The sequence below is a fragment of the Sturnus vulgaris genome, chromosome 6 (assembly GCF_052056855.1).
Source record: "Sturnus vulgaris isolate bStuVul1 chromosome 6, bStuVul1.hap1, whole genome shotgun sequence".
NCBI lineage: Eukaryota > Metazoa > Chordata > Aves > Passeriformes > Sturnidae > Sturnus > Sturnus vulgaris.
In genome coordinates, this window is record NC_142248.1 from 21,492,863 (window position 1) to 21,520,799 (window position 27,937).

At 40.5% G+C, this 27,937-nt stretch overlaps 3 protein-coding genes across 36 annotated transcripts in view; 1 reads left to right on the plus strand and 2 right to left on the minus strand.

Annotated features, from left to right (window-relative positions):
• STRN3 (striatin 3) overlaps positions 1–1,182 on the minus strand; it is a 60,755-nt gene extending 59,573 nt beyond the window's left edge. For all 5 annotated transcript variants that reach the window (XM_088167232.1, XM_014891339.2, XM_014891346.2 and 2 more), the window contains exon 1: positions 847–1,182. In XM_088167232.1, coding sequence (XP_088023358.1) covers positions 847–1,167 — 321 coding nt within the window. In that variant the 5' untranslated portion in view covers positions 1,168–1,182. The remainder of the gene's footprint in view (positions 1–846) is intronic.
• Positions 621–23,549, plus strand: AP4S1 (adaptor related protein complex 4 subunit sigma 1). Of its 24 annotated transcripts, XM_088167256.1 has the most exons (10): positions 1,679–1,807; positions 3,082–3,266; positions 3,956–4,009; positions 6,565–6,709; positions 7,217–7,254; positions 8,460–8,563; positions 9,969–10,055; positions 11,035–11,103; positions 14,178–14,201; positions 22,820–23,549. In XM_088167256.1, exons 6-10 carry the CDS (start codon positions 8,513–8,515, stop codon positions 22,946–22,948), a joined length of 360 nt encoding a protein of 119 aa, XP_088023382.1. In that variant the 5' UTR covers positions 1,679–1,807; positions 3,082–3,266; positions 3,956–4,009; positions 6,565–6,709; positions 7,217–7,254; positions 8,460–8,512; the 3' UTR covers positions 22,949–23,549. The 24 variants fall into 24 exon arrangements, with proteins under 24 accessions (XP_088023378.1, XP_088023370.1, XP_088023374.1 ...); XM_088167240.1 differs by lacking the exon at positions 7,217–7,254 and adding an exon at positions 2,234–2,314 and having other exon boundaries at positions 1,696–2,143; positions 3,082–4,009; positions 8,363–8,563; XM_088167248.1 differs by lacking the exons at positions 1,679–1,807; positions 3,082–3,266; positions 3,956–4,009 and adding an exon at positions 1,360–1,461 and having other exon boundaries at positions 7,202–7,254; positions 8,363–8,563.
• Positions 23,550–24,801: 1,252 nt separating this feature from the next.
• The window catches only part of HECTD1 (HECT domain E3 ubiquitin protein ligase 1), a 59,877-nt gene continuing 56,741 nt past the window's right edge, over positions 24,802–27,937 (minus strand). For all 7 annotated transcript variants that reach the window (XM_014891320.2, XM_014891289.2, XM_014891281.2 and 4 more), the window contains 5 exons: positions 27,841–27,919; positions 27,615–27,708; positions 27,154–27,304; positions 26,147–26,291; positions 24,802–25,754 (listed from right to left, as the gene is read on the minus strand). In XM_014891320.2, coding sequence (XP_014746806.1) covers positions 25,617–25,754; positions 26,147–26,291; positions 27,154–27,304; positions 27,615–27,708; positions 27,841–27,919 — 607 coding nt within the window. In that variant the 3' untranslated portion in view covers positions 24,802–25,616. The remainder of the gene's footprint in view (positions 25,755–26,146; positions 26,292–27,153; positions 27,305–27,614; positions 27,709–27,840; positions 27,920–27,937) is intronic.

Genomic DNA, 27,937 nt, shown 5'->3' on the forward strand with positions numbered 1-27,937 from the left:
CAACTCCAACATTTGCTCTCTATCCTGAAAAGTTATTCAATTTCCGTTCCTGAGACGAAGCTGCTATTTTTTTGCATACTGAAATGACCACGCCGCAGACTTATCGATTCCTCACTCTTCTCTGATATTAAATCTCCTAAGAAGCGACTCCGAAAGAAAGAGAATAGATTTGACCTGTCTCAAATTGCATGCCTGGCTAAGTCTTTTACTTAGGATTTACCTGAACTCCTTTTCCTCGTCCTGGCCTTGCTCGGGAGGCAGGTACTCCAGCCGCCTCCTAACTCCCTCTTTTCCCTCCAAAGCTAGAGCTCGCTGAGCTGCAGGGAGGCGTCAGTCCTCCCATCCAGGCCCGGAGGCTCTCGCTATCGGTAGCCCGCACGGGACCGAGGAGCCCCGGAGTCATTGTGCTGCGGGACCCGATCGCAGCTGTCAAGGCGCAGCGCAGCTCGCCCCGCCGGCGGGGAGGAGGGAGAGGACGGTCACAGGAGGGTCACAGCCCCGCGCCGCGGCAGCGCCCGCCCGCCCTTCCCCGGCCGCGCTCCGGGCCACGCACCGCGGCTCCGGGCGAGCGGCCTGCGGGGCCGGGGCCGCTCCGGAGCCGGGCGGGCGCCATGCTACAAACCAAAATGGCTGCCCCGGGGAGGGAGCCCGGCTCGGGCCTCCGCCGGTACCGCCGCTCCGCCCGCCGGACCTCGCCCAGGTACCGTCCCCGGGCCTCGGCGACCGGCTCGGCCTCGGGGGCCCCGCGGACCCTGCTCGCCCGGGCAGCGCTGCCCCCGCACTCCGCGCGCGGCCCGGCCCCCGGAGCCAGCCGGGCCAGTCCCAGATCGCCCTCGCCCCCCGTACCTGGAGCTCGGCCCGCTCCACCTCCCAGTGCGCCCTCTCCATCTCGAAGCGAGCCCACTCGTGCTGGATGTAGTGCAGGATCCCCGGGATGGTGTAGTGCTGGGGCCGGGACAGCTCGGCGGGGCCCGCCGCCTCCTGACCGGCCGGGGCCGCGGGGCCCTGGGGCTGTGGCTGTTGCCCTCCTCCTCCGCCGGCTCCAGCCCCCACGCAGCCCCCACCCGACTGCAGGTTCATGTTCCCACCCGCCTGCGGCGGCGGCTGTTGCGGTCTCGGGGCGGCCGCCATCCCACCGCCTCCTCCGGCTCCAGGGTGCTCGTCCATTGTCTGCGGGGAGCCCTCCTCCTCGTCCCGCGGCGGGGGCCGGGAGCAGGGGCCGGGGAGGGGGCGAGCGGCGCTGGCTGGGGCGGGGAGGAGGGGGCGGGCCGGGCGGGGGGGCTGCGCTGAGCGGGTCCGGGTGTCAGCGCAGCGCGGAGCCGCCGCCAGCCGCCATTACAGCCCCGCGGCCCTCCCACCCTCCCACCCGGCCGGGCGGGGAGCGAGCGGCGCCTGCCGGGAAACCGCGGCCTGGCCGCCGCCGCCGCCTCCTGCGGCCCCACGCGCCTGCGCGGGAGCGAGGTGAGCGCCGCGCCCGGGGGGAGCGGGACGGGCCCGGGGCTGGTCGCGGCTTCCTGCAGCGGGGGGCCTCGCCCCGCCTGGGCCGGCCCCGGGTCGGTCGGTGTCGGGGCTGGCGGCTTGGGGCCGGGCGGTTCCCGTCTGCCCCGAGCGACCGTCGGAAGTGGCGGCGAGGCTCGGTTCGCCCCGCGACTCGAGAGTGCCGAGCGCCCTGGGAAAGTCGGCGGGAATGCTGCCAGGCCGAGGCCTGCGTCCTAAAGCGGCGCGCAGTCGGCGCAGCGCGGGTCTGACACTTCGGTTTTTGAGACTCTGCGCGGTTTAATGTGCGCTGAGTTTGCCCTACAAGGAGGTGGTTTAGAATAGATGTATTCAATTTATTATATGTTTCTAGAAGTTGGCTAATCTCTGTTCATGATACCTCGGTTGTGATGTATGTAATGTATTCCCCCCTAGAGGAAGAGTGCACCATGTTCGCTATTCAAAACTTCCACGTGAGGACGGTTTTGCAAGAAATTACTGGTCTATTTTATCTGGCTCAGTTTTACAGTGATAGCAATGCGGTGTTTGAGGCTGGAGTTTGAGTATGGTGAAATTGCCTCTGTTGCAAAATACTACTCTGAAACGTAATACTTAAAAATTATTGTCACTGTTTCAAATGATCCATAGGTCATCCATTTTAAGTAAGGTAGGTCTTTGGCTTTATCTCTCTTCAAAATTTAATGTTGTGTTCATTCACTGCTTGGGTAGTTTCCTAAATAAGGTCTGTTCTTGACAGACCTGGAATTCTGTTAATTACTGGAAAAAAATACTGTTTGTCTCAGTACTGGTATTTCCTTTCTTCACCAATCTCTCTTAGGTATGTATTGATGCTTCAGTTAGTTCATCCAGTCCTTCCTTTCCATTAAATCATTTCCTACTAAAATGTCATTGTCCATTCTTCCTGATTCCATACCGATTAGGCAATCTAAATCCAGCTCCTTTCCACCAGCTCCTAACATGACAGTTACCTAATCATTATTAAAAACTGAGACTTAGCTCATTACTGGTTTAACCTTTTGTTTACCTCCAATTGTCCAGGACGTTACTCATTCCTGAGTATATGGGAGTTATTGCAGTTTAATTCTGTTACTATATTCACACAGCATTTTGACAACAGCAAAGGAAAACGTTTTTATTCTTTCCTTCCTCCCTTGACTTCCCTAGATAATTAAGGTTGCTTTTTAAAAAAATCCCTGTCCTGAAATTGAACAGTGTTTTATTTTAAAGCCACAGGGACATACTTGTTTCATCTTTTTGATGAATTGTTATGGGCACAGTAATAAACTAGAATGCAAAAATTACTTTTACTGGTAAATTTGAAATAGTATGTGATTTTATTAAGTCCTTGTCCACTGACAGAACAAAAGTAGGAAGACCAAGGGTTCTGATTATGTGTGTAGTCTTCATTTGTTGCATGGTTTTGTGCAATAAATCTATAGGAAGTTCAATAAACAAAAAATATTAAAAAATCTTGTTCCTATGCTACACCTGCTGGTGCTTCATGCCTCTATCATTCAGCTATTTTAAAATTTTCATTAATGTTTTAATTCCAGTTTAACCCATTTTGTTCTATATTTGGTGAAGGACGTGGAGGGGAGCAGCTGGGGTCCCTTGGTCCGTTCAGCCTGGAGGAGACTGAGGGGAGACCTCATTGCAGTCAACAATTTCCTCTTGAGGGGATGAGGAGGGGCAGACACTGATCTCTTCTCTGTGGTGCCCAGTGACAGGACTCAAGGGAATGGCCTGAAGCTGTGCCAGGGGAGGCTTAGGTGGGCTATCAGGAAAAGGTTCTTCATCCAGAGGGTGGTTGGGCACCAGAACAGGCTCCCCAGGGCAGTGGTCACAGCACTGAGCGAGTGACAGAGTTCAGGAACCTTTTGGACAATATTCTCAGGCACAGGGGGTGACTTGGGATTTCCTGTGCAGGACCAGGAGCTGGAATCAGTGCCTTTGTGGGTCTCTTCTAACTCAGAATGTTCTATGATTCTACATTTCATACACACATTAAGTGCCATTAAATATCTGCATCCAGAAAATCAACTTGTTTAAAGTTGGACAGTGCAGTACATTATTTGCCTATAGTTTTATCTAACATATATTTTTAATTCTTGCTGAAGCAGTTCTGTAAATATGTAGTCATGCCATTTCTTCTTTGCGAAGTTTTATCCCTTACATTCTAGCTAAGAGCCCTAGAATGCTGTAAACCTTTCTTAGACTGAAATAACTAAAATACTTCTAAATCTGTAGACATTGACTGGAGTGGTTTTAGTTTGAGAGACACGTGTCTAATCAGCTGTACTGCAAGTACAATTCAAACTTAGGTTGTGTTTCTTTTTTTATAATTTATGCATCAGATTATGTTGGTGAAATCTGTGCCACACTAAATTCAGTGCTTGTATCTATACCAGAGGAATAATTAAAATTATATTTTAAATATGCTTTATATTACTGCATGTAGAATCAGCTGGGCTGGCCTCGTGGGAGACTTAAGATCTTCAGATCTTCAGAACAGGTATTACAGGCTTTGCCTCTTTGAGAGGTCTCAGCTGTTACCTGAAAAGGAGTGTCACTCAAACAGGGACAAGTTACTTTGAGGTGTCTCATGTGGTTATGCAGCCTGAAGAGCTGACATGTCTTGGAAGCAGCTCCTAAACCATGTCAGCCTGGCAGTGTGAGTCACACAGGCCAATCACTATGTGAATTTTCTCATAGATACTTATCTGCAAGAGATACTTTAATGAGGGTGAAATCTAACACACTGTAACAGCTCATATTTAAATCGCAGTAGATAAACTGTATGTCATCTTAACTGCATGCCAAATTTTCCATATAGAAGATGTAAGGAAAATAAAGGAGAGTGCTACTAAGTCACTCCAGAAGGTAATTTTCTTTTGAAGAAAAGTTTGCAGTTTCCAGACTTTTTACATCTTCTTTTTTTTTACTTTTTTACATCTTCTCCAAGAGGTTATTGTTTATAGGGAGCCTTCATTCGGTGATAAAGTTTCATCCGTGTTTTGTAGATTGGACAGGCAGGACATGCAGGAAGTCTATACCATAGGCTATTCTGGACAACATTTCTAATGCATGGTTGACTGGGATGGAGAGAGTTGGACTTGACAGTCCATCAGGATCTCGATAGTCTCTTCCAGTCTTCGGTTCCTAAGCACATTTGTGATGCAGATAGTTGTCCAGTGACCTGGAATGAGAGAGCCTATTCATTTCTGACAAACAGCCTTCAGATAGTAATGTCTTTTCATTACTAAAATGAGCAAAATAATGGCAGAGATATGAAAGGCTTGCATCTTGTCACCAATTCCCTTGAACCATTTGATTCTGCATGCATAAAAGCATCATCATCTGTGTGTGTGTGTGTGCATGGATACATGCAGACGTGCGTGAGAATGCTCAGAAAAGCACGTGAGAATTGTATCAGAAGAAAGGTAGCTGGCTTTTTAAGTAGAGTACTGATTATTAATCATAAAAGGTAGCTTCTCAAATACAAAAAAATTGAAGGAATGGGGTTTCTTTACCCATCAACACGCAGAAATATGCTTTTTGTTTGTTATACTCCACAGATTTCTTTACATCTGTATATGCAAAACTCATTTCAACGTGTTTTCTGTAACTGAAAGCCAAGATGAAAAGAGACAAAATAAATTTTGTTTGTTAGAAACAATACTCAGTCATTTCCCTTTTTTGCCTAAATTGTGCAAGCAAATGCTTTTACTACTGCAAGTGATTTTTTTTCAGAATTAGTTCTAAAGGAAGTAAAGAAACCCCTTAAGATATTTTTAACACTAGCATTATTCTCAAAATCAGCTATGCTTGCATAGTTTTTGTTATTTTTTACAAAATTATAATTTGAACTTGTTAATTTAGTCCACTTTTTCTGCACAAAACTGTGTGCTTGTGCTGCCATTTATATGAACAAAATTTCTGGTTAAAATCTTGAAAGCTATCTTTGGGGCAGGTGGGAAAATACAGAAATGGCTACAGAAAGTGGACCTCTTTCCTACAGATTCAAAACCTGTTGATTATGTTTTCCAATCCTATGAATAATAATAATTGTCTTATAAATTACACATAACACTTTTGAGTGCTACTGTGGTTCTACCTCTGTTGCAACTTTATTAGTTTTTTCTTTTTTTAATTTATTCGGGATAAGAGCATTTGTGCAGATTTAAAAAAAAAACAATCTGGTCTAAACATTTTCATTTGTAAAACAATTCAGGCCATTCATAAGGATACATGCAGATAAAATAGTCATAACATCAGAAAGGGATTAACCATGTACAAAGATTAGGTTAATAAAGGAATAATTAGGATTAGGGGCCAATCCTGCAATAGGATCATACGTCTGAATTTGTTGCGTGTTTTCTGTTACATATTGCTTAACAGTTAACTCAAAGTGCAACAGCTCTGTCAGTACTCCTGGGGTAGTTGTACTGTTCTTCCTGTCCTCCTCAAGCCCTTGGTACCATTTATGACTAAATTATTAAAATAGCTTGGATCAAAGCAGAGAACCATTAATTCTTGTTTCAGCAGAGCCAAAGATGAAGTGTAAAACTCGGATGAATAAAGAAGTCATCTATGCCACTGTTTTTCAGTTGGTCTCCTGTGTCTGAGCTTGCTTAAAACAATGGGCAGCATTTCTTAGATTCTTTGTCTTTCATGCCACAGCTCCTTCTTAAGTAGCTTTAGAGTTTCAGGTTCCTTCTGTCATGCGGTTGGCTCTTGCTAGGGGGCCTCATTCTGAGCTGGAAGGAGTTGTTCATTCTTGTCCTTCTTGGAAAGTTTTTATCAAAAACTGATTATGTCATCTTAGTGTTTCAACTTTATGCTTAAAAATAGTAAGACATCTTATTGCAACTCTAACTTCAGGCAGGAATTCAAAATAGAATGGGGGGGGGAAGAAGCCATATACTCAACACAGCAAAGGTTGTATAGATGGTAGTCTCCCATTTAGTCATCAATGTCAGTTTACTTGCCATCCAACAGTGAAAATCTCATCATACATTTCTATCTGGGCATTTTTTTATCTTAATGACCTGGTTCATTCTTTCTCAGAGACAAGCTGTGCTGATTCAGAAGCCCTGGGTGCAGTGCACAAGCCTCGTGCACCACGGCAGCAGCACTGACCAGCATCCACGACTGCTGTGGGAGTGACGCAACAGACGTGCATTCCTGAAGAGGCTTCATGTGCCTGGAGGAGGTGAGAAAGCTCTGAGATTGTCATGATTCCAAATAGATTCTGTTATCTTGAGGACTGATCCTGAACTAATTATGTGTCAGTCAACTAAGAGTGAATTCTCAGTATCAAGTCAAATTAGTAAAAATACATTTGAAATTACATATGGAAATCTAAACTTCTTTGTAGATAGAGTAAACCACAGTACAGAGAGAGTCACTTTCATGAGATCCAAGTGATGGTAAAAGAGGTGGCTTTTCTTTCAGAAAACAATGACCACGGTGAATCAGAAGTAAGCAATAAATAAGGTCGGCAAAATATATTGGGACTAGTTGCATCACTATCATGAAAGATTTGTCACCCATGCATGGTATATAGCCAGCTTATTCAAGTTGCTAATAATATGAAGTGCCTATGGAGCTTGCCTTGTATTTTTTCACCTTTTGAATTTCTGCATTAAGATACTCTGTTTTTACTCAAAGAGCTACACTGTATTGTTTCGTGGATTCCTGATAGGTTTTTTCTGTTTAGACTTTGTCATAGAAGCTGTGAGACCTAAGATGCATCAGGTAAGGACCAATTCTTCAGAACTGGAAAAAAAGGAATAACTTTTGCAGTAATTGCTGTATTTCCAGTGCACAAACCTCAAGATTATTTGGGCCAATAAATCTGGGATGCAAATAGAGAGTCAGATGGAAAACATTAGTGATTGTTCTCAGGCATTAAAGAAAATAACCCAGAACTTCTATTTCAAAAAATTACATCTGCAGCTTATTCTATTTTCATGCTTTTCAAAACATCAGAGATGTCAATTGTTTAGCAAGCAGATTCTAACATACGCTGTGCCCTTTTTAATGCCCTTTTTCACTGTACATTGCATGTGGGTTATTTCCATTATACAGCTATATTTCAGTGGTGTTGGGTGGATTAAGATTTATTTATACTGAAATAAAGCTCTTTTGAGTAATTAATGTGAACCGATTTCTCTTTAGCTATTGAAGACCCACACTTAGTTTTCATTAAGTGCAGAATTTACCTTTTGCATCAGTGTGGGGAATCAGACAGGAGAAGACAGATTTCATTAGTTCCTGGTGCAGCTGAAGATATGTGTTGATACTGCAGATACCCAAATATTTAGGAGTCTCTCATTTGGGATTAAAGAAATTATCACGTGTTGGGGCCCATGCATTTCCCTTTGTCATCTCTCCATTCAATTTGATAAGACAATTGTATGCATGTCATTGTTAAATACAGGTTGGGGGAGGATAAAAGTGCTTATAGACAAATTTTGCTCTTAGGAGCTGTATTAGTGTGGTTTGGTATGGGGCAAATTTCTGATGTTCACAAACCAGTTAGCATGCAGGAAGAAAATGGTGAGTAGATTTATGGTTATGAAGAAGTAATTGTTTACTCCTCTAATTTCCCAAATCCTATCAAGGAATGTGAAAATTTTAAATTTGAAAGCCGTTATTTATTAGATAGTTTGTGAATAGTTGTGTGGGGGAAAATGGGAGTTTTCCAAGGAATGTGTGCAAAATAGTTGAGATTTTTTTTTTAATGTTCTATATTTTGGCAATAAACTCAGTCATAAATATATGCATACCTGGGTTGGATAGCTTTTAGGAAGTCTTTATTCCTATGTATTATCTTCTTTTTTTTTTTTCCCCCTGCCCCCAGAAATATTCTTCTTGATTCCTGCACACAAAATTGAAATCCACCACTGAAATCAACAAAAAAGAAATGATAAAATTTTTTCTTATGGTTAACAAACAAGGTCAAACAAGACTGTCCAGATATTATGAGCATGTAGAAATTAATAAACGGACAATGCTGGAAGCTGAAGTAATCAAAAACTGTCTCTCCCGTTCAAAGGATGAGGTAGGTTTTGTAGGTTTTATTTTATCTGCATCTTATAACTTTCCTATATATATATGTACTTTTCCCCCCATCTCACAGTACTCCTACTGATAATTCTGAAACCTATGTGTCTATCACAGCTCATTATTCCATCTGTGTCCATGATAATAAAGATCGAGTTGAACTGTTATTCTGTATTCAATAAATATGTTTTTCTGAGGCTTACAGAGATTTTGGAGTTGTGTATATCACTGTCATGAAGATTTCTCTTTTTTGTTTGAAAAAGCTCAGAAGTCTAGGAAAAACTCATTTTATCCTTGTATTGCTTGTCTGAAAGAGATGGATGAAGGGATATTACTGTTTTGCCAGAGGGTAGAAGGCAGAGTACTGACAGCTCTGAGTTTAAACTTAGGGTAGAGGATTCCAAATTATGAAAACTTTATCTAAAGCACAGGGGGCTTTGGAAACAAATTTTTAGACCTCTGTATTAGACTTCTTTATTAAAAAAAGTGGTCACGTGTTCTGCAAGACAATCAGCAAACACAGTATTTGGAAAAATTTTTGGATGAAAGTTGAGATTTTCATTGCTCTCTTAATAAAATCATTTGTTCTTTAGGAAAAGCACCAAACTTTGGAACATTGACTTGAATTAGAGGAGAAATATGTGACTTGGACAATGAATTAAATTATCTGTTTGTTCTGAAGTCAGCTGCTTTACTTTTCATTAATGATGTGTGTTCTTGCACAGCACTCCTCACATACTTCATTCTAGGAAAGCTCAATAAAATAGCAGTTCTTATAAGTCCCTTAGTTCGCAGCTTTGACAGCAGCTAAAGAAATAACATTTTCGTGCTGCTCCTGCGAGGGCATTTCGAGCGCAGCTTCCAGCGGAGGAGCTGCCGGCGCTGCCGCTGCCATTTCGGGCACCGGGCGAAATGACGCGGCGAGAAAAGGCGGCGACGTCTCCTCTAGCGGCGTGAAACGGCGCCATCTCCTGGCTCCCTCCTGTTGGGAAAGATGTTCATTCCCCACTCGGTCTGGAAGTGTAATATTCTTAATTTTTGTATTAAAATACTGATAATTTTTTAAATAGGAAAATTACCTTTAGGTCTCTTTTTGAAAGGGCTTGCAAATGAAAATTATGGGAAAGTATTGGGTGCCTTTATAACCCCAAACAAGTCACTTCTGTTCTGCATGTTTCAGTTTTTCCATTTAAAAAGCAGTCGCATGTTTTCTGCCAGCAGATGAAAAGTGTGGTGTAACAGTTACTGTACTAAATTTCTTTCAAGTTTGATGAATCTTGGGAAATCCGTGTTCTCTGTGGGTCTTTCAAACCTGAAAGCTCAGACCCTTTGAACAATGTGCTTTACACTGTGGTATGCTTAACTGGCAGCTGCTATATTTGACTCATTTTGCTTCTGCCTAGTGCTCTTTCATTGAGTATAAGGACTTCAAGCTGGTGTACAGACAGTATGCAGCCCTTTTCATAGTTGTTGGCATCGACCAGACAGAGGTAAGAAATTATATACCCTCTTGCAATGAACATTTATAGTCATTATCACAGGCTAGAGCTCAAGTCTTCATCCAGTTTCATTTCTTTGGAGCAAGAGAGGTATTAAAGGAAGCGTGCTATATTTGACTTTGGTCTTTAGCAGTAGAATAAACTGTTACAATGAGATAGTCTTCCTGACCCTTGTACTGATTCTGCACTAATTTTTGTGAGGTGGCATTTCTCAACAAATGTTAGCATTACAGCCAGGTCAGCTGTCTCATCTGGGAAGACTTCTCACTGCCTTTAATGTCTTTGGCCAAAGGAAAAATTCCTATATTGTCAGCTGTAAAGATGCCAATTTATTTTGCTTTTCAAAAAGGGAAAAAAAAGAAAGGTATTTGAAAGCTGACAAGTACTGTTACTTCATTTGTTCAGGTTGCACCTGGGAGGCCTTAGTGTTTGCATTGATAACTGGTTCTCAGAAATTAATTCAGCTCTTTATGTTGAGACTTTAACAGGGTGGTGTGGAAGGTAGCTGTTGCCTACCACACACAGTATCTTCAGGTCAGGGCTATCATGACAGACAATTTGGGACAAATTATTTTGGCTTTGCTACAGAAATCGCCCAGCAGAGGCTGGCTCTGTGCTACAACTGGCTGGTGTGACTTCAGCATGGGCAAGCTTAACCTGGTTATCTGTGTGTGTCCATAGGGCTGAGCTGGGAGGGGTGGATCAAAGGCTGCAGTGGGATGGCAGCAGCCCAGTCAGGGAATCCATTGGCTGTCACAGAGCTGCTCTGTGTGGCCGGCCTGGAGCCTCTGCCCTGAGCACTGCCCAGCTCTCAGCATCTCAGCTGGGTAACTACATGGCCTGAGCAGAGGGCTTCCTCTGTTGTCTAGAGTACTCTATTGGCTTTTCATTCACCACAAACTGAATTAACACAAAGAACACTATTACATTTTCTAGATATTGATTTAATATTCAGTTGGTTTAATTTCAGAATGAGATGGCAGTATATGAACTAATTCATAATTTTGTGGAAGTTTTGGACAAATACTTCAGCAGAGTGGTGAGTGAGACACTGAATCTGTTATGAAATATTTTTTCTCTTTCAAAACTTTGGCGAAAGTGTCATTTCAGAGAATAAATCAAAGGAGAAAAATATGTAGTATTTTAGAATTTTGATAAATATTATCACTATGGGGAAAGGCAGTATGAGCTGATTTTTTCAGAAGTAAAAGTATACATGGGTTATAAATTATCAGACAAGGAATACCAGAAATATTTCTGTTAGAAAAGCATGGTTTTATGGGGTTTCTTTGGGTCATATACTCTTAAATTAGCAGTGGTCATTTTATATGTTTTAAAGAAATAAAGAGGTTTTACTTTGCAGTTCTTAGGCGTTTTATAGCATTACATTCCCCAAATGAACTTTATTCATGATTAAGATGGTGTAAGCATGAAGCAGAGAACTGACATCACTCTCACTGAACAACATCAGAGGAATGGAGCAAAAGAAACCTATGAAACGAGTCTGTACTTGTACTCCCCATATTGTTGTCAGGCAACAGTGGATATCTGATAAAACAGCTATTATAGAGATTGTTAAGGATTCAGCATCAGACATGGCTCCACTTAAAATGACACTGTTCCTTTTGGTGGGAGATTTTTTTTGCTTGCTTGTTTTTACAAAGTTCGAAAATGCAGCATTGTAATTCTGGTTAGAACATTTGTTATTTTATATAGGGTTTGTAATAATCTGGTTAAAAAAAAAAATTGACTGAAGTCATACTTTGGCAGCGTTTCAGTTAACCTTTGCTGAAATGTGTTGGATATCTCTCGGAAAAGAGGACTGGATAGTTTCCTCTGTAGTCCATGTACTTGAGGGTATTAGACTGGTAACTGTACATACAAGATATCAGTATGCAGGGTCTGTAACTGCTTTCTCAGTTCTAGTACCATAGCAGGCATGGCAGAGCTCCCTCTGTGAATTCAAGGACATGCTTGAAAAAGTCATCTGTATCCTTCACTGCTTAGATGCTTGGCAAATCTTTTAGGCTCTTATCTCAACTGACGTTGCTCCAGCCCATTGAAACTGTTGGTACTAAGTATATCACTTTCTGACTGCACTGAGTTCAGATTCTCTTAAAATTCCTGATTGTAGTCCCAACCTAAGCAATGATAGCCAGGAATGGAATTAGATCTCGGCAGCACAGGAATGCACAATGAAATTTAGTCATACCTTGTTTGTCTGACTGAGCTAATAGTTGCCAACTACCTCTCAAATTTTATTCAATTAAAGTGGAGCAAAAATAAATGTAATTTTTATATGTATAAATATAGTATACATATAATCCTTTGACCACACATATAACCCAACCACTGATAGCTGTTAGAAATTTGCTGAGCTCATCACACCAGAGGGTATTTTTTTAATTTTTCATAGCATTTTGGGTTTGAGACTAGAGGAACCTAAAAGGGGGGTGCTAAAAGAAATCTCATGCCATTTGATGGTTCTGGTTTTAATATCATATACTATGGTAAATGGCAGAGCACTAAGACAAGGTCTGTAATTCTAGCTGGGGTTTCTGGCAGTAACCACAGAGCAAGAAAGTATAAATCTGTACTTTTACAGATTACTGTTTAGGATTTGCAGAATTTTAGCAGAATCCCAAATTATGATGATAGAAATGGAGACAGAACTCTGGGAAAAGAGAACGTGTCCCATTCTAGAAGGACATTTTGTCATCTATTATTTTTAGACTTGAGGGCTTTAGACATTCTCACGTACTCTATTTTTATCTAATGGAGTTTACAGAGCTTGAATTCAGATATGAGAACAAACATTAATGGAATTAGGGGGAAAGCTTTCAAAGTTGCTTGTGAGATGTAATTCTGAGTCTCCTTCACTTTTATATGGCTGCCTAGGAAAAAATCTGCATAGTTTTCAGAATAATTTCAATGTCTCCAACAACTTTTTAATGCTGAGAAAACGTAAACTGACCAGGCCCTTAAAATGTAATTTTTGTGATGCATTAAAAACTTCTAATTGAAGACTGGCAGAGTCACTCAGAAGAGGCCTGTAGACTAGAACCAGTCCAGTTTAGATCATCTTTAGACCACAGAAATAGTAGCAATTTTACCAGTAAAACTTACCAGCTTTACTCTGCCTTAAAACCAGGTTTAGACCATGGAGGAAAACCATATTATCAAACTAAATTCTCTAGGTAGCAAGTAAAGATTCCCTCTTTTAGTAGAGACTGGGGAATCTCCACCCAACTGTACCTGATCTTAAGTGCTAAGGCTGTGATTAATTCTTTCTAAGTTTAGCTATTTAACTGAGGCACTTAAGTTAGAAATTTGGTCATCCTAAGCTCCCATTACTGGCAGTGGAGACTGAAGAGTATCTCAAGAAAGTGAGTCATGCCTCAAGTGTGCTGAGTCAACTGGTGAAGATCCCCATCTCTTCTGCTGACTGCAGAGACACCATGAGGGCTTCTAAATCAGACATTTTGGTTAAATGAGTAATAGTGCTTAGGGAAAATCCAAAAATAGAAGGGAAATGATGACTAGATGAAGCATTGTGTTGCTGGGGCTGGAGAATACTTAGCAGTGCTAAGGGTCCAAAGCTTGGAGTTGCCTTGCCTTTCCTAATATATGCAGACACTACCACAGCCATGGGTATATACAGTGTCTAGATTTTGTTGTTGAAATGATCTGCAGCAACAACTTCAACTGTATAAACTTGGCATAAATGTCCTGGTTTTGTAGAAGGAAGAAAAGAGAATATAGGGCTGGAACTGCCATGATTAGAGCTGCTGGTTTTCCACCCACTCACTCTGATGGCACTGACTATATTCAAATCATTACTTGTAGGTAACCTCAGTGGGCTTTTAAAGTAAAACATTAGCTTTGATTACAGAGACTGGGAAGACATGTAAAGCAAAGCAGTGTTGCAGGAAAGAGCATGTAATTTTTCAGTCCAGAACACATATCTGAATCACTCTAAAATTTTCTATCATTATTTTGAAGATTTTCTTTATCCTTTGAAGGGATGTGTAATGTTTAATGATTATGAGATGAGATCATCTGAGATAAGAGATCAAATTGTAACTAATAGCTGTCTATCTCTTTTCCTTGCAGAGTGAATTAGATGTATCCTTTTCAGTATCAGAAATCAATTTGTTATCGCTTTTTGGTATATGTTCCAGTTCATGCTGTCTTCATAGCACTGACTGTCATTCAAGTCAATGCAGATGTTCACCGGTTTTGCACATGGAGTAAGTAGCACCATTTTGGCACCTTTCTGAAAGCATAGCTGATGTTCAAATGGGTCACCTATTTAAATCCTCCATCATTAAGATAAACCTGCTTCCATTTAAAGTAAGACACAGCGAGCTTGCTTTGAGAGAACTAAGTACATGTAAAGTTAAATTTATGGGGAACTTTCAGGCTTAACTAGTTTAAGGTTTCACTTTGAGTTTACAATAAAATAGATATTGAAATTACTGTAATAACAACTGAATGGTATATCTGTGTCGAGCCAAGTAGCAGCACTATTTGTAAGATTATGTTTGCAGTTTGATCTTGCTTCATGAAAGCAAGAAGTGAATTTTACTTTCTCTATCTTTGGAAGGAGGGAAAAAACCTGGGATGAGAATATTTAGGAAACGAGGTGTTAACTTCTTTTCCTACTCCTCCCCTTACACTGATGTATTTTCATGGGTATGTTTTACAGGGTATTAATCAAAATATGATTTAAAACTCACCCAAATACAAATACTAAAATACAGTCCTGAACAATTAAACACAAATAGCAAGTAAATAAAACACAATACTAGAAAAATTAAACCAGGAGAATGTAGCACAGTCTTCCTTCTCAGTTCTTCCAGTTCCACTGCATGTTGACTCTACTCCTGCTGTTCTTATGCTTATATTTGTTGTTGGTTAAATGCAGATCTGCTGGTACAAAGAGTTTCAGTTACACAACAGAAATACAGTTGCCATCTTGCAATCAAGTACTGTCAAGTAATTTAGTTTATTTACTTTATGAATTACCACTTATGAAGAACATAGAAAAAGTCTGTAATTTTTCTTGTAATTACTTTTTTACTGAAGAAGGAAAAAAAGAAAAAAACAGGAAATAATTAATTTCACTTTTGAAAATATTTTAAAGCTTGCTACATGCTGTAACTGTCTCATTTGCTGACTATATATATATACACACTCACAGATTATGTCTGTTTCCTTCCTGAAATTTAGAAAATGCTGCGCTGTTAGTAAAACCTTTAAATTCACTGATACTATGAAAGAGCAATAATGACATTCCAGTGTGAAGGGATACTTAAGGTGTGTGAGCAATTATAGAAATACATCTTTTCTGTATTCAGTTAGTTCTAATCCTGAACTATGTGCTCATGTATATGAGCTTTACCAAATTAGAGACTAACCTGACCTATTTAGTAATTACATATAAAAAGAATCCCTATGTTTCCATATAGTGTACTTTGAGCATGCAATTGCCTGATTATCAGAGTCATTTGGGATATTGACAATTCTAAATCCTTCTGCCTCTGTTCAGCAATTTCCTGCCAAGAGCTCTACACCTTGAGCTACTTCCACTACCCTGTTTAATAGCTGAGAAAGGCTGCTGCATATCATAGAATGGTTTGGGCTGGAAGAGACTTTAAAGGTCTTCTAGTTCCAAACCCCTTGCTATGGGAAGGGACACCTTCCACTAGACCAGGTTGCCCAGAGCTCCATCCACTCTCTGGGTCTTGAATACCTTCAGGGATGAGACATCTACGACTTCTCTGGGAAAACCGGGGTAGTCCCTTACCACCTTAATAGTAAAGAATTTTTTCCTAATATCTTATTTACATCTGTTCTCTTTCAGTTTGAAGCCATTTCCCCTTGTCACTACATGCCCTGGTAAAACATCCCTCTCCAGCTTTCATGTAAGGCTCCCCTTAGGTACTGGAAGGCCCCAATTAAGTGACTTCTAAATCATCACTTTTCCAGGTTGAATAATCCCAATTCTCTCAGCCTTTCCTCATAGAAGAGGTGCTCCATTCCTCTGATTATCTTGGTTGGCTCCTCTGGAGTCTCTCCAGCAGGTCGCTGTCCTTGCTGTGCTGGCACCCCAGAGCTGGTGCAGCCCTGCAGGTGGGGTCTGACAGAGCAGAGCAGAGGGGCAGAATCCCCTCCCTGGCCCTGCTGCCCACGCTGCTTTGGATGCAGCCCAGGACACCCTTGGCTCTCTGGGCTGGGAGTGCCCATGGCTGGGTCATGTCCAGCCTCTCCTCCAGCAGCACCCCCAGGTCCTTCTGGGCAGGGCTGCTCTCATCTGTCCATCCCCAGCCTGGGCTGATACCTGGGGTTGCTCTGACCCAGGTGCAGCACCAGCACTTGGCTGTGTTAAACCCCATGAGAATCCCATGGGCACAATTCTTGAGCTTGTTGAGATCCCTGTGGATAGTATCCTGTTCTTAGTCTGCACTGTTTGGAGAAGTTGTTGCATTACAGGCCAACACTAATGTTGGCAACAGGTGCAATACCATGTCTGAATGATTCCTGAAGAAATTCATCTACATGGGGTCTCATCTGCATGATGGCATGAATATAAATATTTAGAAAATAGGAGTGTGCATTTACTAACTTACTTTGTCATAGTGGAAAAAATACTGGAAAAGCTCATATCTGATACGTCTCTCCTTAACACATATGACGTATGCATGAAGTATGTAGCTTTAGCATTCAGAAGTGCACTTTTTTATGACAGACATTTCAGGAACAAATTCACAATAAAACATTTTACTTCTATATATGTACAAAATAATTCTCCCATTTAGAGAGCTTAATTCTTAACTTGAAAGGCTACCTAAAATAGTGAAAATGAAATGAGATACCCTCCCTTATTGAAATGTAAAGCAGAGGTATAACTAAGAGGAAGTGGATTGTTCAAGACTGTATTTATTTTTGACAACAGCTTGAATAGCTGATCCAGAAGAACAATCTGGACAAGTGCCTTTAGCTATTATTGCAGTGCAAGAAATAAAACATCAACCTGCCTTTCAAAATGTGAAAGAAAATATCCTGCCCTGCGATTAAACAATTGCCTTTGCTAAATGGTCTCACACTAAGTCTTGTGCTCAGTGCAGTTAGCTTGGATGCAAAATATCTGCTGGAGAAGGTATCGTCTGAAGATCTGCAACAATGAACACCAAGTAGTATTTACAGAATCTTAGTTTACAGAGTATCTTGCAGGAGACTCATAATTTCCTGAGTCTCTGCTATTATTTTTGTGTACAGATCCATAGGAAGTTTATTTTAAATATGATAGTGACTATTCTATATAGACAGTAGTGTTTACTAACTTGAAAAAATAGCAGGAAATGACATGAACTCAAAACCCATTTAAAATAGACCATAATTACCAAGGCTATTCAGCCATGCACAGAGCAAAGCCCAGTTAAATCCAAAGGCTGAGCCTATCACAAAATTGAGATGCCCCTGGAGCCCACACCAAGCCTGCAGCACGTGCAGTGGTTCTTGCAGCTCCCAGACATAGTGCATTATCCTAGTATTCCTGGCAGTGCAGCTCCAGCAGAGGCAGAACTCCAGCTTTCGTTTAGATCCACAGCTGAATTCATGCAGCGCATCCACACTGTAGCTTTTGTCACGGTCTGTCTGGAGTCAGATGTCAGGAACAGTGCCTTGGGCACAAGGCAGCCACTGGGTCCAATCTTAATCTTTCCCAACAGGATTTATACATCATGTTGGTATGTATGGCATAGGCAGGTATGATGCTAAACAATGCACGAATAATTGCACATTTCTCTCATGTATTCTGCAAAAATGAATACAGATTACCTGTTGGCTAAGTACTTGAGAATAGCCAGCTTTTTACAGAAGCTTTCATGTGTGAATTGTGAACCATTTACCCATCATATGATGTCCATTTCCATTTTGAGAATCAGTTGCACACTTAGAGAGTACCTAGGCTGGAATGACATAACATGCCTAAAGGTGTTTGGACTGTTTTTAAAATATCACTAAGTAGTGTTATTGGGCCAGCTAAATGAACAAGTACAGAAATTGTCCTCGGGCTCTTATGCCCTAATGTTAATAGCACTGGATAAGCCTCACTTCGTCTATAAAATAAGTGGGAAGGGTTTTCTGTAGTACTAAAACTCCAGCTTGGGTGGTATAGGAACTACTTTCTTGCTATGATGAGGACAAAAAAGACTATAAAAACACAAGTTTTAGGACAGCAGCTTTATAGGAAACAAAACGCTGGTAAGTATGACAGTTTCTAAAATTACTAAAGGTAACGTTTTATTGCTTGAACTGGTGAAGCAAAGCTTACTTGAAGACACATTATTAACTTCTAGAGAAACAGACACGCTTCCTTTGTGGGAAGGGAGGAGGTGACAGAGTGCTCTAGGACTAAGCATCTGAAGAATGTTTTCTTGATCCAAAAAAGTTCTTACATTCCATTGCAGCTAGCTGCTGGCTGCTCCTCCTAGGATAGATAAGAAGCTTTGATACAGAGAATACTTCATGTGAATCAGCTATCCTTCAGTTCCCCGTGGGATAACACTGAGCATACAATGCATTTAAGGGGTGAGAAAATTGAATGATGAATTTATTCTGAGAATTTGTAAGGATATACTTCAGTTTGCACTGTAACATCAGTTGGTGAAATGGAAACCTATAAAGACTAGCTTAAAACTAGCTTAGTTGTTCCAGAATTTCACAGAACTTGAAGGTACATTTGTCTCCTATTTAATATCAGCATAGTGATTTGTGGAAGAAATGGTCAAGAAAGCATTTCATGGGTTTCAGTGCCTTAAACGTGCCTGCAACTAGATAGGCTAAAAGTTATAGAAAGTGAACACTGGCAAAGATAAGTCAGAATGTATGAGTCTAGACTAAATAAAGAAGCAACTCCAACTGATCTCTAGTTGAAGATGAATGTACACTATGGAAATGAAGGGTTTGTAGTGCTGTATATTCAGTAGCAAAACATCTGCCTCATATGTACCTGTACTGTAATCCACAAAGCCTTTGTGTGTGCTCCTGGGTGTGTTCTGTGATCACAAGGTGCACTTCATCATCTCTTAAGCCTGGACGCACCCTTCAATTACTTACTTGCCTGGAAAGCCCTGAGATCTCTTAAAATGCCTCCATCTGAAGAATTTATTTATTACATGCAAGTTCTAATTGTGACTTTTCCCCTTCTTTCCTTCCCCTCCTCTCTGCCCAACTGTCTCTATAATGTTTTGGGAAAGGACAAGTATTGTGGCACATGTACTTCCTCTTAGTCCGCATTGCCGTAAAAACTCTGGGATAGTAGAAAGTACCATTAATGTCTTTAAGAAGGAGAGCTCTTTAAGGTCCCAAAGGCCAGTGTAACATTTAAAATGCCAACTGTGCAGGTACATTTACTTCTGCTGCTTGGTATGCAGCTGCTGCAGCATTGCCAGAAATTGGAAAGCCAAAGCCAGGGGAGAGCCTCACCTTTGCCCAGGCTGGCATGCAGGGATTAACACATTTTCCTCTGCATTCTTGTTTTTAAAAGCCCCTATCCTCTGCATGGATCTGGTGAAAGACCCTTAATGTTCTTTTTATGGGCAGCCAGGATTCTTACTGGAAGCAGGACTTTAAATGACAGCTCTGGGTGGAGCACATGGCAGTGCAAACACCAAATACAGCTTCTTCCTGTTGCCAGCTGCTCAAACTGGTTTGCTTTGCTCCTTTCAGTTGGGTGTGGATCTATGACTTCAGGGCTTTAAACCCTGAAAGATGGGGTCACTTGCCAAACAAGTAACAGGTGGGGAGGATGAGCCTTGCTAAGGATCAAATAAATATCCCTCCCTGGGCAGGGCATTCAGACATGAATGACTGAGCTGTGTTGGGCAAGATGTAACCATAAAGCATAGGTGAAACATACAGGAAGGGGAAAAGAGCCAGGGTTGCTCCCTGTACAATCCAATTGTTTGCCAAGAACAGTGTGGTAAAGGGAGGTGGGATGTTAGGTTGAGGGTAGAGGTTAAAGAATGCTTTGGGACCTTCCAAAATCAAGTTGAAAGATCTTTCCGAAATGGTATTAGTAGCCCCATTCAAACTGCAGATTAAATTACTGCTTCTGGAATGATGACTGTGAGATTACCACATTAGAGATGGGCAGAAGTCATACCACTTCTCTGCAGTGGACTAAGCCCATTTGGAAATAACCTAGAATGGCCTGCAGGGAAATTGACATCTCACTGAACTACACTGGGTCTGAGTGGAATAGCTCCAAGATTCTTACTGACATGGGTACAGTTTTCCTTTTACATGGTATTGGCTCTTCTGGAAATACAGCAGGGCAAAAAACAGTGCTAGATGTGATTTAAAAGTTTTCTTAAACAGGATGATGCAGAAAAATAAGTGGCAGGTTGCTGCATTGTCACTGGTCCTGGTTGATTAAGTCGTCTGGGTTTTAGATTTTTGGAACTGTTAGAGGAAGAGGAAGGTCTGGATTCTGCCATGGGAACTGGGGCAGTGTAAATCAGTAGTAGAGTGTAAAAATTAAAAACCAGGAGGAGTTGGCTTTCTCACTTGTTGAAACCTGAATGGAATGTTATCTGATTTCCTTAACAGATCCTGTAGCCCAGTGCAGAGCAGTGCCAGAGGTGAACTAAGCAGCAAAACAGCTTTCTAAAAATTCTCACATTACTGTAATAAAGAAATCCTAACTTCTTAGATTAAAGTATTTCTATAAAGGCTGATTTACTCAATAAGTTTATCACAGCAAGAAATTTGTCTTCCATCTTTAAACTGCCAAGCCAAGTAAAGCTACCACCTTTGTCCCTGGTAGCACAGCAATGGTGACTGAAGTTGTAAGGACAGCACTACTCCTCAGTATCAAAAGGCACAAGTCCAGTTTTTTAGAAACAATGCAGGCCTATGGTCAGATTCAGGAAGAAGCCTGGTATTTAAAAAATAATTCTGAATTAAATTAGGTAGTTAAGTTTAGGTCAGCAAATTGTATGATGAACCACGGCCATCCTCAAGACCCTGTCGACATCTATAGTTTCTCACCTAGCAGTAACTAGTAGAAAAGTTATCTGGGGCCTTGAATTGTGCTACTGCACATACCTAGACATGCTGTGCTCTTGGTCAGGCAGAACACTTCTGCTGAAACAGTGTTACAATTGCTTCCCCTTCTGCACAAATACACAGTAGCACCAAATTCGCCCAGAACATTTACAGCAAGGAGGAACAAATACATAGATACCTGACTCCTGAGCTGTTGCCATTTGCAGTTCAGTACTCACACTGCTCCAGCTCTTTGGCAAAGCAGTATGGCTGACTGCCAAAGTCAAATCCAGTGGCAGTCAGGAGACAGAACAGTCTTCAATGCCTGAGTCGTTCAAAAAAAATAAGACTGGTATTTATCACACTGAGCAGAGGAAACTCTTGATGCCTTAAAAATCTGATTATTGCAACTCCACTGATTAGCAGGGAAGTCCACTAACGTACATACAAAGACTAGAACAAAGCCAGGCTGTCTTCCTGAGTTCAATACATAGTGTCATAAATAGAATAGTGGGAGAGAAGGCACTCAAGAGACTCATCAAACTGGGGGAAAAGTATTGAGAAATGTATTTAGTAGTTACTGTACAAAGTCCTGCTAGCTCCACTGCAGCAGTCCTCAATACATGGGCAAGATTTAGAAGGTACAGAATGAAGGCAATGCAGATCTGTTGTGCTCAGCATAGAGCACATGTAAAGGGCAGCAACAGGTGGAGAGTAAGGCAGATAAAGGGTTATTCATGCTCTGTGTATGTATGTCAGTGAGGCATAACAGATGCACCCAGCAGGCTGCTTTGCTGTGCCCGTTTCCATTTCAGGTTCTGGTGATACATGGCAACATCTGAGTCTCTTTTCCCAGCATAACCCTTGGCAGTTGTTCAGTGGATGTGCTGGACACTCATGTCTGCATGTGTCCACTCGTGTCATGAATGCCCACGACTTCATACCCCTGGAGGGTCTGTCATCAGTTTTTTTGAGACAGATACTGTTAGATAAAGTTAAGGAAAAACAGATGTGCTTATGGACAAATTTCATGTATCACAACTGTACAAATTAGTATTGTTCCAGTTTATTTTCCTTTGGGTGAATATTAGAGATTATAAATATATTTTAGAAAGTATTTAAAATATGAACCATTTCTTTATTTTTGCTCTTCTTTATGAGATTTACTGCTAGATCAATGACTCAACTTCATGTACCAGCACACTCCTCTTAAACTATTTCCAAGCAGATCAAATATTGTTAGTAATTCAGGGCAAGGAAATTCTGAGAATCTAGAGTTTAAGAACTTGGTAATTACTTTTCTTTGAAGAATGCAGAATTTTTGCATCTTCACATAGAAGGTTGTGATCCCTTGATAACATTTCATACCCAGACAATACATGGTACTCAGGCAGACAGTAAAATTAACCACCCATATCTAAGCATAAGTTTACCTGGCTTTTGCCACTATGTACTACTACTATATTCCAGGACAGGATACTGCTGGGGCTTCAACTTCTCTACTTCTGACCACTCTGTGATCAGGGAAAAATGTCAGTTGAACTGCTTCCTTAGCTTTATTAACATAATGGTAAATAAACTAGAATAAATTAAGAAATACCTATTTCTGTAAATTTTTATTAAAGACTTAGATGCCTAAGATTTTTTTTCTGAATTATCTTCATATTATTCAAAATATACTTAACTTGAGACATTTCTAGATCATGTTCAATTTGGACAGAGTGCACATCATTTTGGATGAAATGCTGCTAAATGGTTGCATCGTGGAAACAAACCGGAACAGAATTCTTGCCCCTCTGTTTGTGCTTGACAAAGTGGCAGAAGGCTAGGAAGATGCAAGCATGACTAAGGTGTTTTACAAAAGATGGCAAAAGCATCAGGAATGTGCCTATAGCAGTTTTCTGCTGTTGCAAGACTGACTCATACAACACTCAAATTAGCTGGAAAATATTTTCCATTTCTCTTACACTGTGTACCCAATGGGAAACATACAGCTAAACATGTGGATGCATTCAGATGCTGCTTCACTGACCCAGCAGAAATCGCCCCAGAATGGTCAATAATTTTAAAACATTTGAGGATGAAGAAATGGAAACTTACCATGACTGACTAGGTATCACTTTGAATTATGTAGTATCATGCCAGACCTAGAAGACAAAAACCGAAAAAATACAAACTCAAACTGAGTTTCAGTCCTTCCCTTGATTTATTTTCACGTAAATTTACTGTTAATAATGGTTCTGTGATTTCTATGCCCATTTCTAAGCTATATTCATCCTTCATCAAAAAGCTGGCTTCCCTCCCTTTGACATGCAAGTCACGGACACGGAAAGTACTGATGTATTAAATATTTTTGCATACTTTGCAAGTTGTAACTGGAATTATTTAGCACTTAAATACTATATTAATAAAAGATAATTAAAATCAGAAGTTTAATGCTCTTTTGTCATATTGGCTTCATAAATTAGACAAAATCTTTCCCATGTTGGCACACCAGTGTATTTTTTTTTCTCTTATATATGCTATCTATGGATCAAGATTAAAACTCTTACAGAAGATATGTAATAAAAGATATGCAAGTTCTCAGGATCAGGTATGTACCAAATGAAATCTCCCTTTTTGAGCAGGAAGCAGTAGCTATGCTAAGTTGCAATCCCAAGCATCCAGCATGTCGATTCACACTGCACACTACTCTGCAAGTCAAGGGACAGTTGGCAATCTCAGCTTACTTCCACTTACCTTTCTAGAACTGTTATCTTCTGTTATCTTACTGCCTCGTTCTTCTTAACCTCCAGCCCAACCCTTCATATAACCTGATACTGAATAAACATATTCTGTGTGAAAACACATACTGGTCACATAAATACCACGCAGAAACCAGGGTCTAAGGAGCAAAGAGTGTTGTGTGTGAGAATAATCCACAGGGCTTTGACACAGTAACGCATTTATCAAAACAACATGATGTTCAGACCAGAGCAGAGTTGCATAAACCTGGACAGAGGTGTTTGTCTGAAGAATGACAGGCACAGGAATGGGCAGGATGGTGGATATTGCCCTCCAATTCTGCATTAGGGAAAATCTAAAAAACAATGCTATAAAGTCCTACAAACAATGCCATGAAAAGAAATCTGGCACCAACCTGATGTGTATGTGCAAGGCAGAGTCTTTTGGCAAGCCCCTCTCAGCAGTGGTCTGAGAAAAGGTTGTTACCAAACAAAACTGGCACAAAGCAAAACTTACTACATACAATAGTCTTTTTTTTTTCTGGTATCAACTACTTTAAAATCTTTAAAACCATAGTGTCATCTTGCTTTATCTTACTGTAAGCCCCTGTTTTTCAATAAATATCACGTGCTAACACCAAGACAGCCAGTCCACCTCAACTAAAGCTGAATCAGCTGTATCATCTGACCCAGATTTTATTCCAGTGTAATGAAGAACTATAGTCTCAGGTCACATGGGCGCACTGAAGAGCACCAAAACCTGCCACATGCAGGTTATCACTGCCAGGTGCATTCTTAAGAAGTTCCATTTACTCTGAAAAGATTTGAACACAAGAGATGAATTTGTGAGATCAGTAGTTCTCTTATGTAGTTCTTCGAAACATTTAGAAAAGCATGGCACATTGTTCAGAACGTGTACAGAGATTTAGTAAGTACTAATGAAGTATTCAGAAGAGACATTTTTATATGTTGCAAACATTTTAATGATTACTTTTGAGCTTACACATTGGGTGCTTTTTTTTTAAACTTCAAACTGCAACAAGTTAAATAAATGTTTATAATATACAAAGAAAATACAACTGAAAGTAAAACTTGCTTTAAGTGTGCCTTGCACTAGGAACCAGTGTTTTTTAATAGCTTTATTGTTGAGCTGCACAAACACACTTAAGGATTTGATCTTTATAGCAGGGCATTTGAGAAATCAAAATATATTCCCACTTGAAAGAAAAAGAAGAAAAAAAATGGTTGTGCATGATTATATGCAAAAACCCACTAAAATACTCCAATAGTGCAGGCACCATTAAAAAAGAAAAGGCTGGAGATGCCCATTAAGTCTAAATTTTAAAGGAAGCAAGTTTCTGACCAGTTAGCTTAAAGCCAGCAAAACAGGGATCAGTGATGGCAACCGTAGTGTACAGGGTATTAAAAGACAAACTTTACACAATACACTGTTAGAAATTTGTATCAGTGAACACTGAAAATCTGATGATCTGTTCTTTGGAACAGTCAAACAGAAACACCTTAATTTCCAGTTGTGCAAGCCCTTGAAGCATCACACAGTGTTCTGTGCCAATTTCTTGCTGGCTGTGTAGTTACAAGGATTTATTTTGTCATTAGCAGCTAACAAACATTCCACATTTTCCTAAAGCCTCACAGGTGAAAAAAAGGCAAGTCTCATCAGAGCACAGCGTGGAGATCGTATTTTTTGCACACAAACACAAGAGGCTTCGCTAGTATCAAAAACACTTCCATGTCCCAGGCTGCGCTCAGCGGCTCAGTTGAGGTGGAAGCCTTTCTCCATGGTAGCAGCTAGCAGACGCTCCCTCATAATCTCCTCGGAAGAATACTCAGGCAACTTTAGGTAATGCACACACGTATTCACAGATGGATAACTTGCATCTGTAGCATCAACCTGAGGAAAAACAAGAATTTTACTGCAGTTGTTCACAGCATTCAGTATGGAAGTTACAACTTGTGAAGTCCTCTCATTCATGGCACTTGCTGCATACCCAACATCAGTTGTCAAGAAACAACAGCATCAGCAAAACTACAGGCCAATTTATAAATATACTTGCTTTATATGTACATTAAAACTTTAATATTTAAATATAAGAATTATATATGAAAATATATGAGATAGATATATATGTATGGTATCAGAGAGCAGAACTGAAACCAGAGGTTAGCATCGAAACCTTAGTGTAGTGCCATAAGCTAACTAACAAAAATAAAACCCATTGTTGTTGATGTAGAAACTCTTGCATTGCCAAGCCAAAGCACTGGATCAAAGGGTGCCTGGGGTACCTTGCGCACGACAGTGAGCCGGGGGTGGAGGTTTGCCAGCCCTCCTGGGGGGAGTGTCGAACAACCAGTGGTGAACTGCAGAAAAGCCTTCCTCTCATCCGAAGACATACCACACAAGACTCTCACAAATCGAAGGAATCCAGGGCTTAAAATAAAGTAAAAGAATTAGTTCTGATAACACCACAAGAGGGTGGAGGTTTTTAAAATTTCTCTTAATTTAACACAGTAGAATTACAATCTTTAGTCAGGGTTCAGCAGACATTTTAAGATTCTAGAACCTGTTGAGTATTAAGAATAAAACATCCTTAAATCCAAAACAATAGTCTTTATTCTCCTTGCAGAGTATTACACAAAAAGATGTAGGTACATACTTAATCTTGGGGTGTTATTTGGGTATCTTGCATTTGAATGCATGTGACTGAGTAGAGAAGTAGAGCTCAAACATTTCAGCAGGCTTATTCTAATTCAGTTCCAGAAGTAATTTGTATATTATTGCTACCAAACATGACAAGCAGCAAAAACAAATCCCAAACCCAACAGACCTGAAAACATCAAGACTACCTGCTGACAGCCAACCACCAGTAAGTATATTTGTCCCTTGCATAGCACACTTTCTTTTTTAACTACACCTCAAGAGAAAGGAGTAAGAAATGTGGGTAAAGTAACAACTGTACACAGACAGAAAGAAATTATAACTACTATCAAACATGAGAATAAAAACTCTAAAATCTATTTTTAGTAATCTGTATTAGCTGCCATTACGTTTTCACTAGTTACTTGCATTTGAGTAGTTTTTTTTATCTTCTCTCATCACAAAACTACCAAGTACCTTCTAACGTATCTGTTGTAACACATGGTTAGTCTCATCCAATTTTAGACAATCACCTGCTCTTCAGTTACCATCAACTTCATCAATTTGGCATCTTTATCTAATGAACATTCTAGACATTCTATCACATCACATTTTCTTTTAGCTACTATTTTAAAATCACTCAGAATAAAAGTACCTATCTCTTGTATATCCCAGTTTGGGTTCAGTGTAATTGATGATATCCTCAGCTGCCCAAGAAGGTGATTGATTTCCACAAAGAATCATCTGAACCTCTTCATGGCTGAAGGAACTCAGCTTCTCCATTGGAAAGACTCTATTGAAGCCATCTTTAATTTATACAAGATACAGTTATAAACATGAATCCAAATAATGTTTATAAAATAATGTCAGCATTTAAGTCGTATTTTAGTCAAACCAATCAATCAATAGTTTCTTAATTAAATTAAATGGAACATCTTCACAACTAAAAACAGTGTAACTAATGCAAAGGTATTCTGAAATTAGGATCTTACCTATTGCATTCTTAAGTAAAAAGTTTATAGTTGAAAGCCATTCTATGCCACCACTTAAAACCAGCATGCCCTAAATACCCATTATTCCACCTAACTTCATATATGTTGTTATATGTACAATTACCTCTGAAGGCCTCCATTTGTTTCTGTATACCAGTATGCATGCAGAAGTCAAACATGAGATCTACGTACTCCTCTGCATTATCCATTGTTACAGTCTGCAAAGACAGTAGATAAATACTCTAATGACGTGTCTCAACAATAACTTTGATACTGTAATTCTTAAAGTTATTGTTGAGACAATAAAAATTTAACTGCTGGTTAAATTGTAAGGTAGGTTATTTCCTTACCTCATCTTCACCACCTGGTTTGAGATCCACAGCTGTAAACCCATATACTTTGGATGAAGGGCAAAACTGAAAATTTAAACTTCAAAACACAAAGTTA

What these genes read in the sequence shown, in the direction of transcription:
- AP4S1 (XM_088167252.1), top strand. Translation starts at nt 8,426, where the DNA reads ATGATAAAATTTTTTCTTATGGTTAACAAACAAGGTCAAACAAGACTG. An exon ending in TCTCCCGTTCAAAGGATGAG is followed by an intron (nt 8,564 to 9,968) that starts GTAGGTTTTGTA and finishes GCTTCTGCCTAG; the next exon opens with TGCTCTTTCATTGAGTATAA. An exon ending in AATTAGATGTATCCTTTTCA is followed by an intron (nt 14,202 to 22,819) that starts GTATCAGAAATC and finishes AGACATTTCTAG; the next exon opens with ATCATGTTCAATTTGGACAG.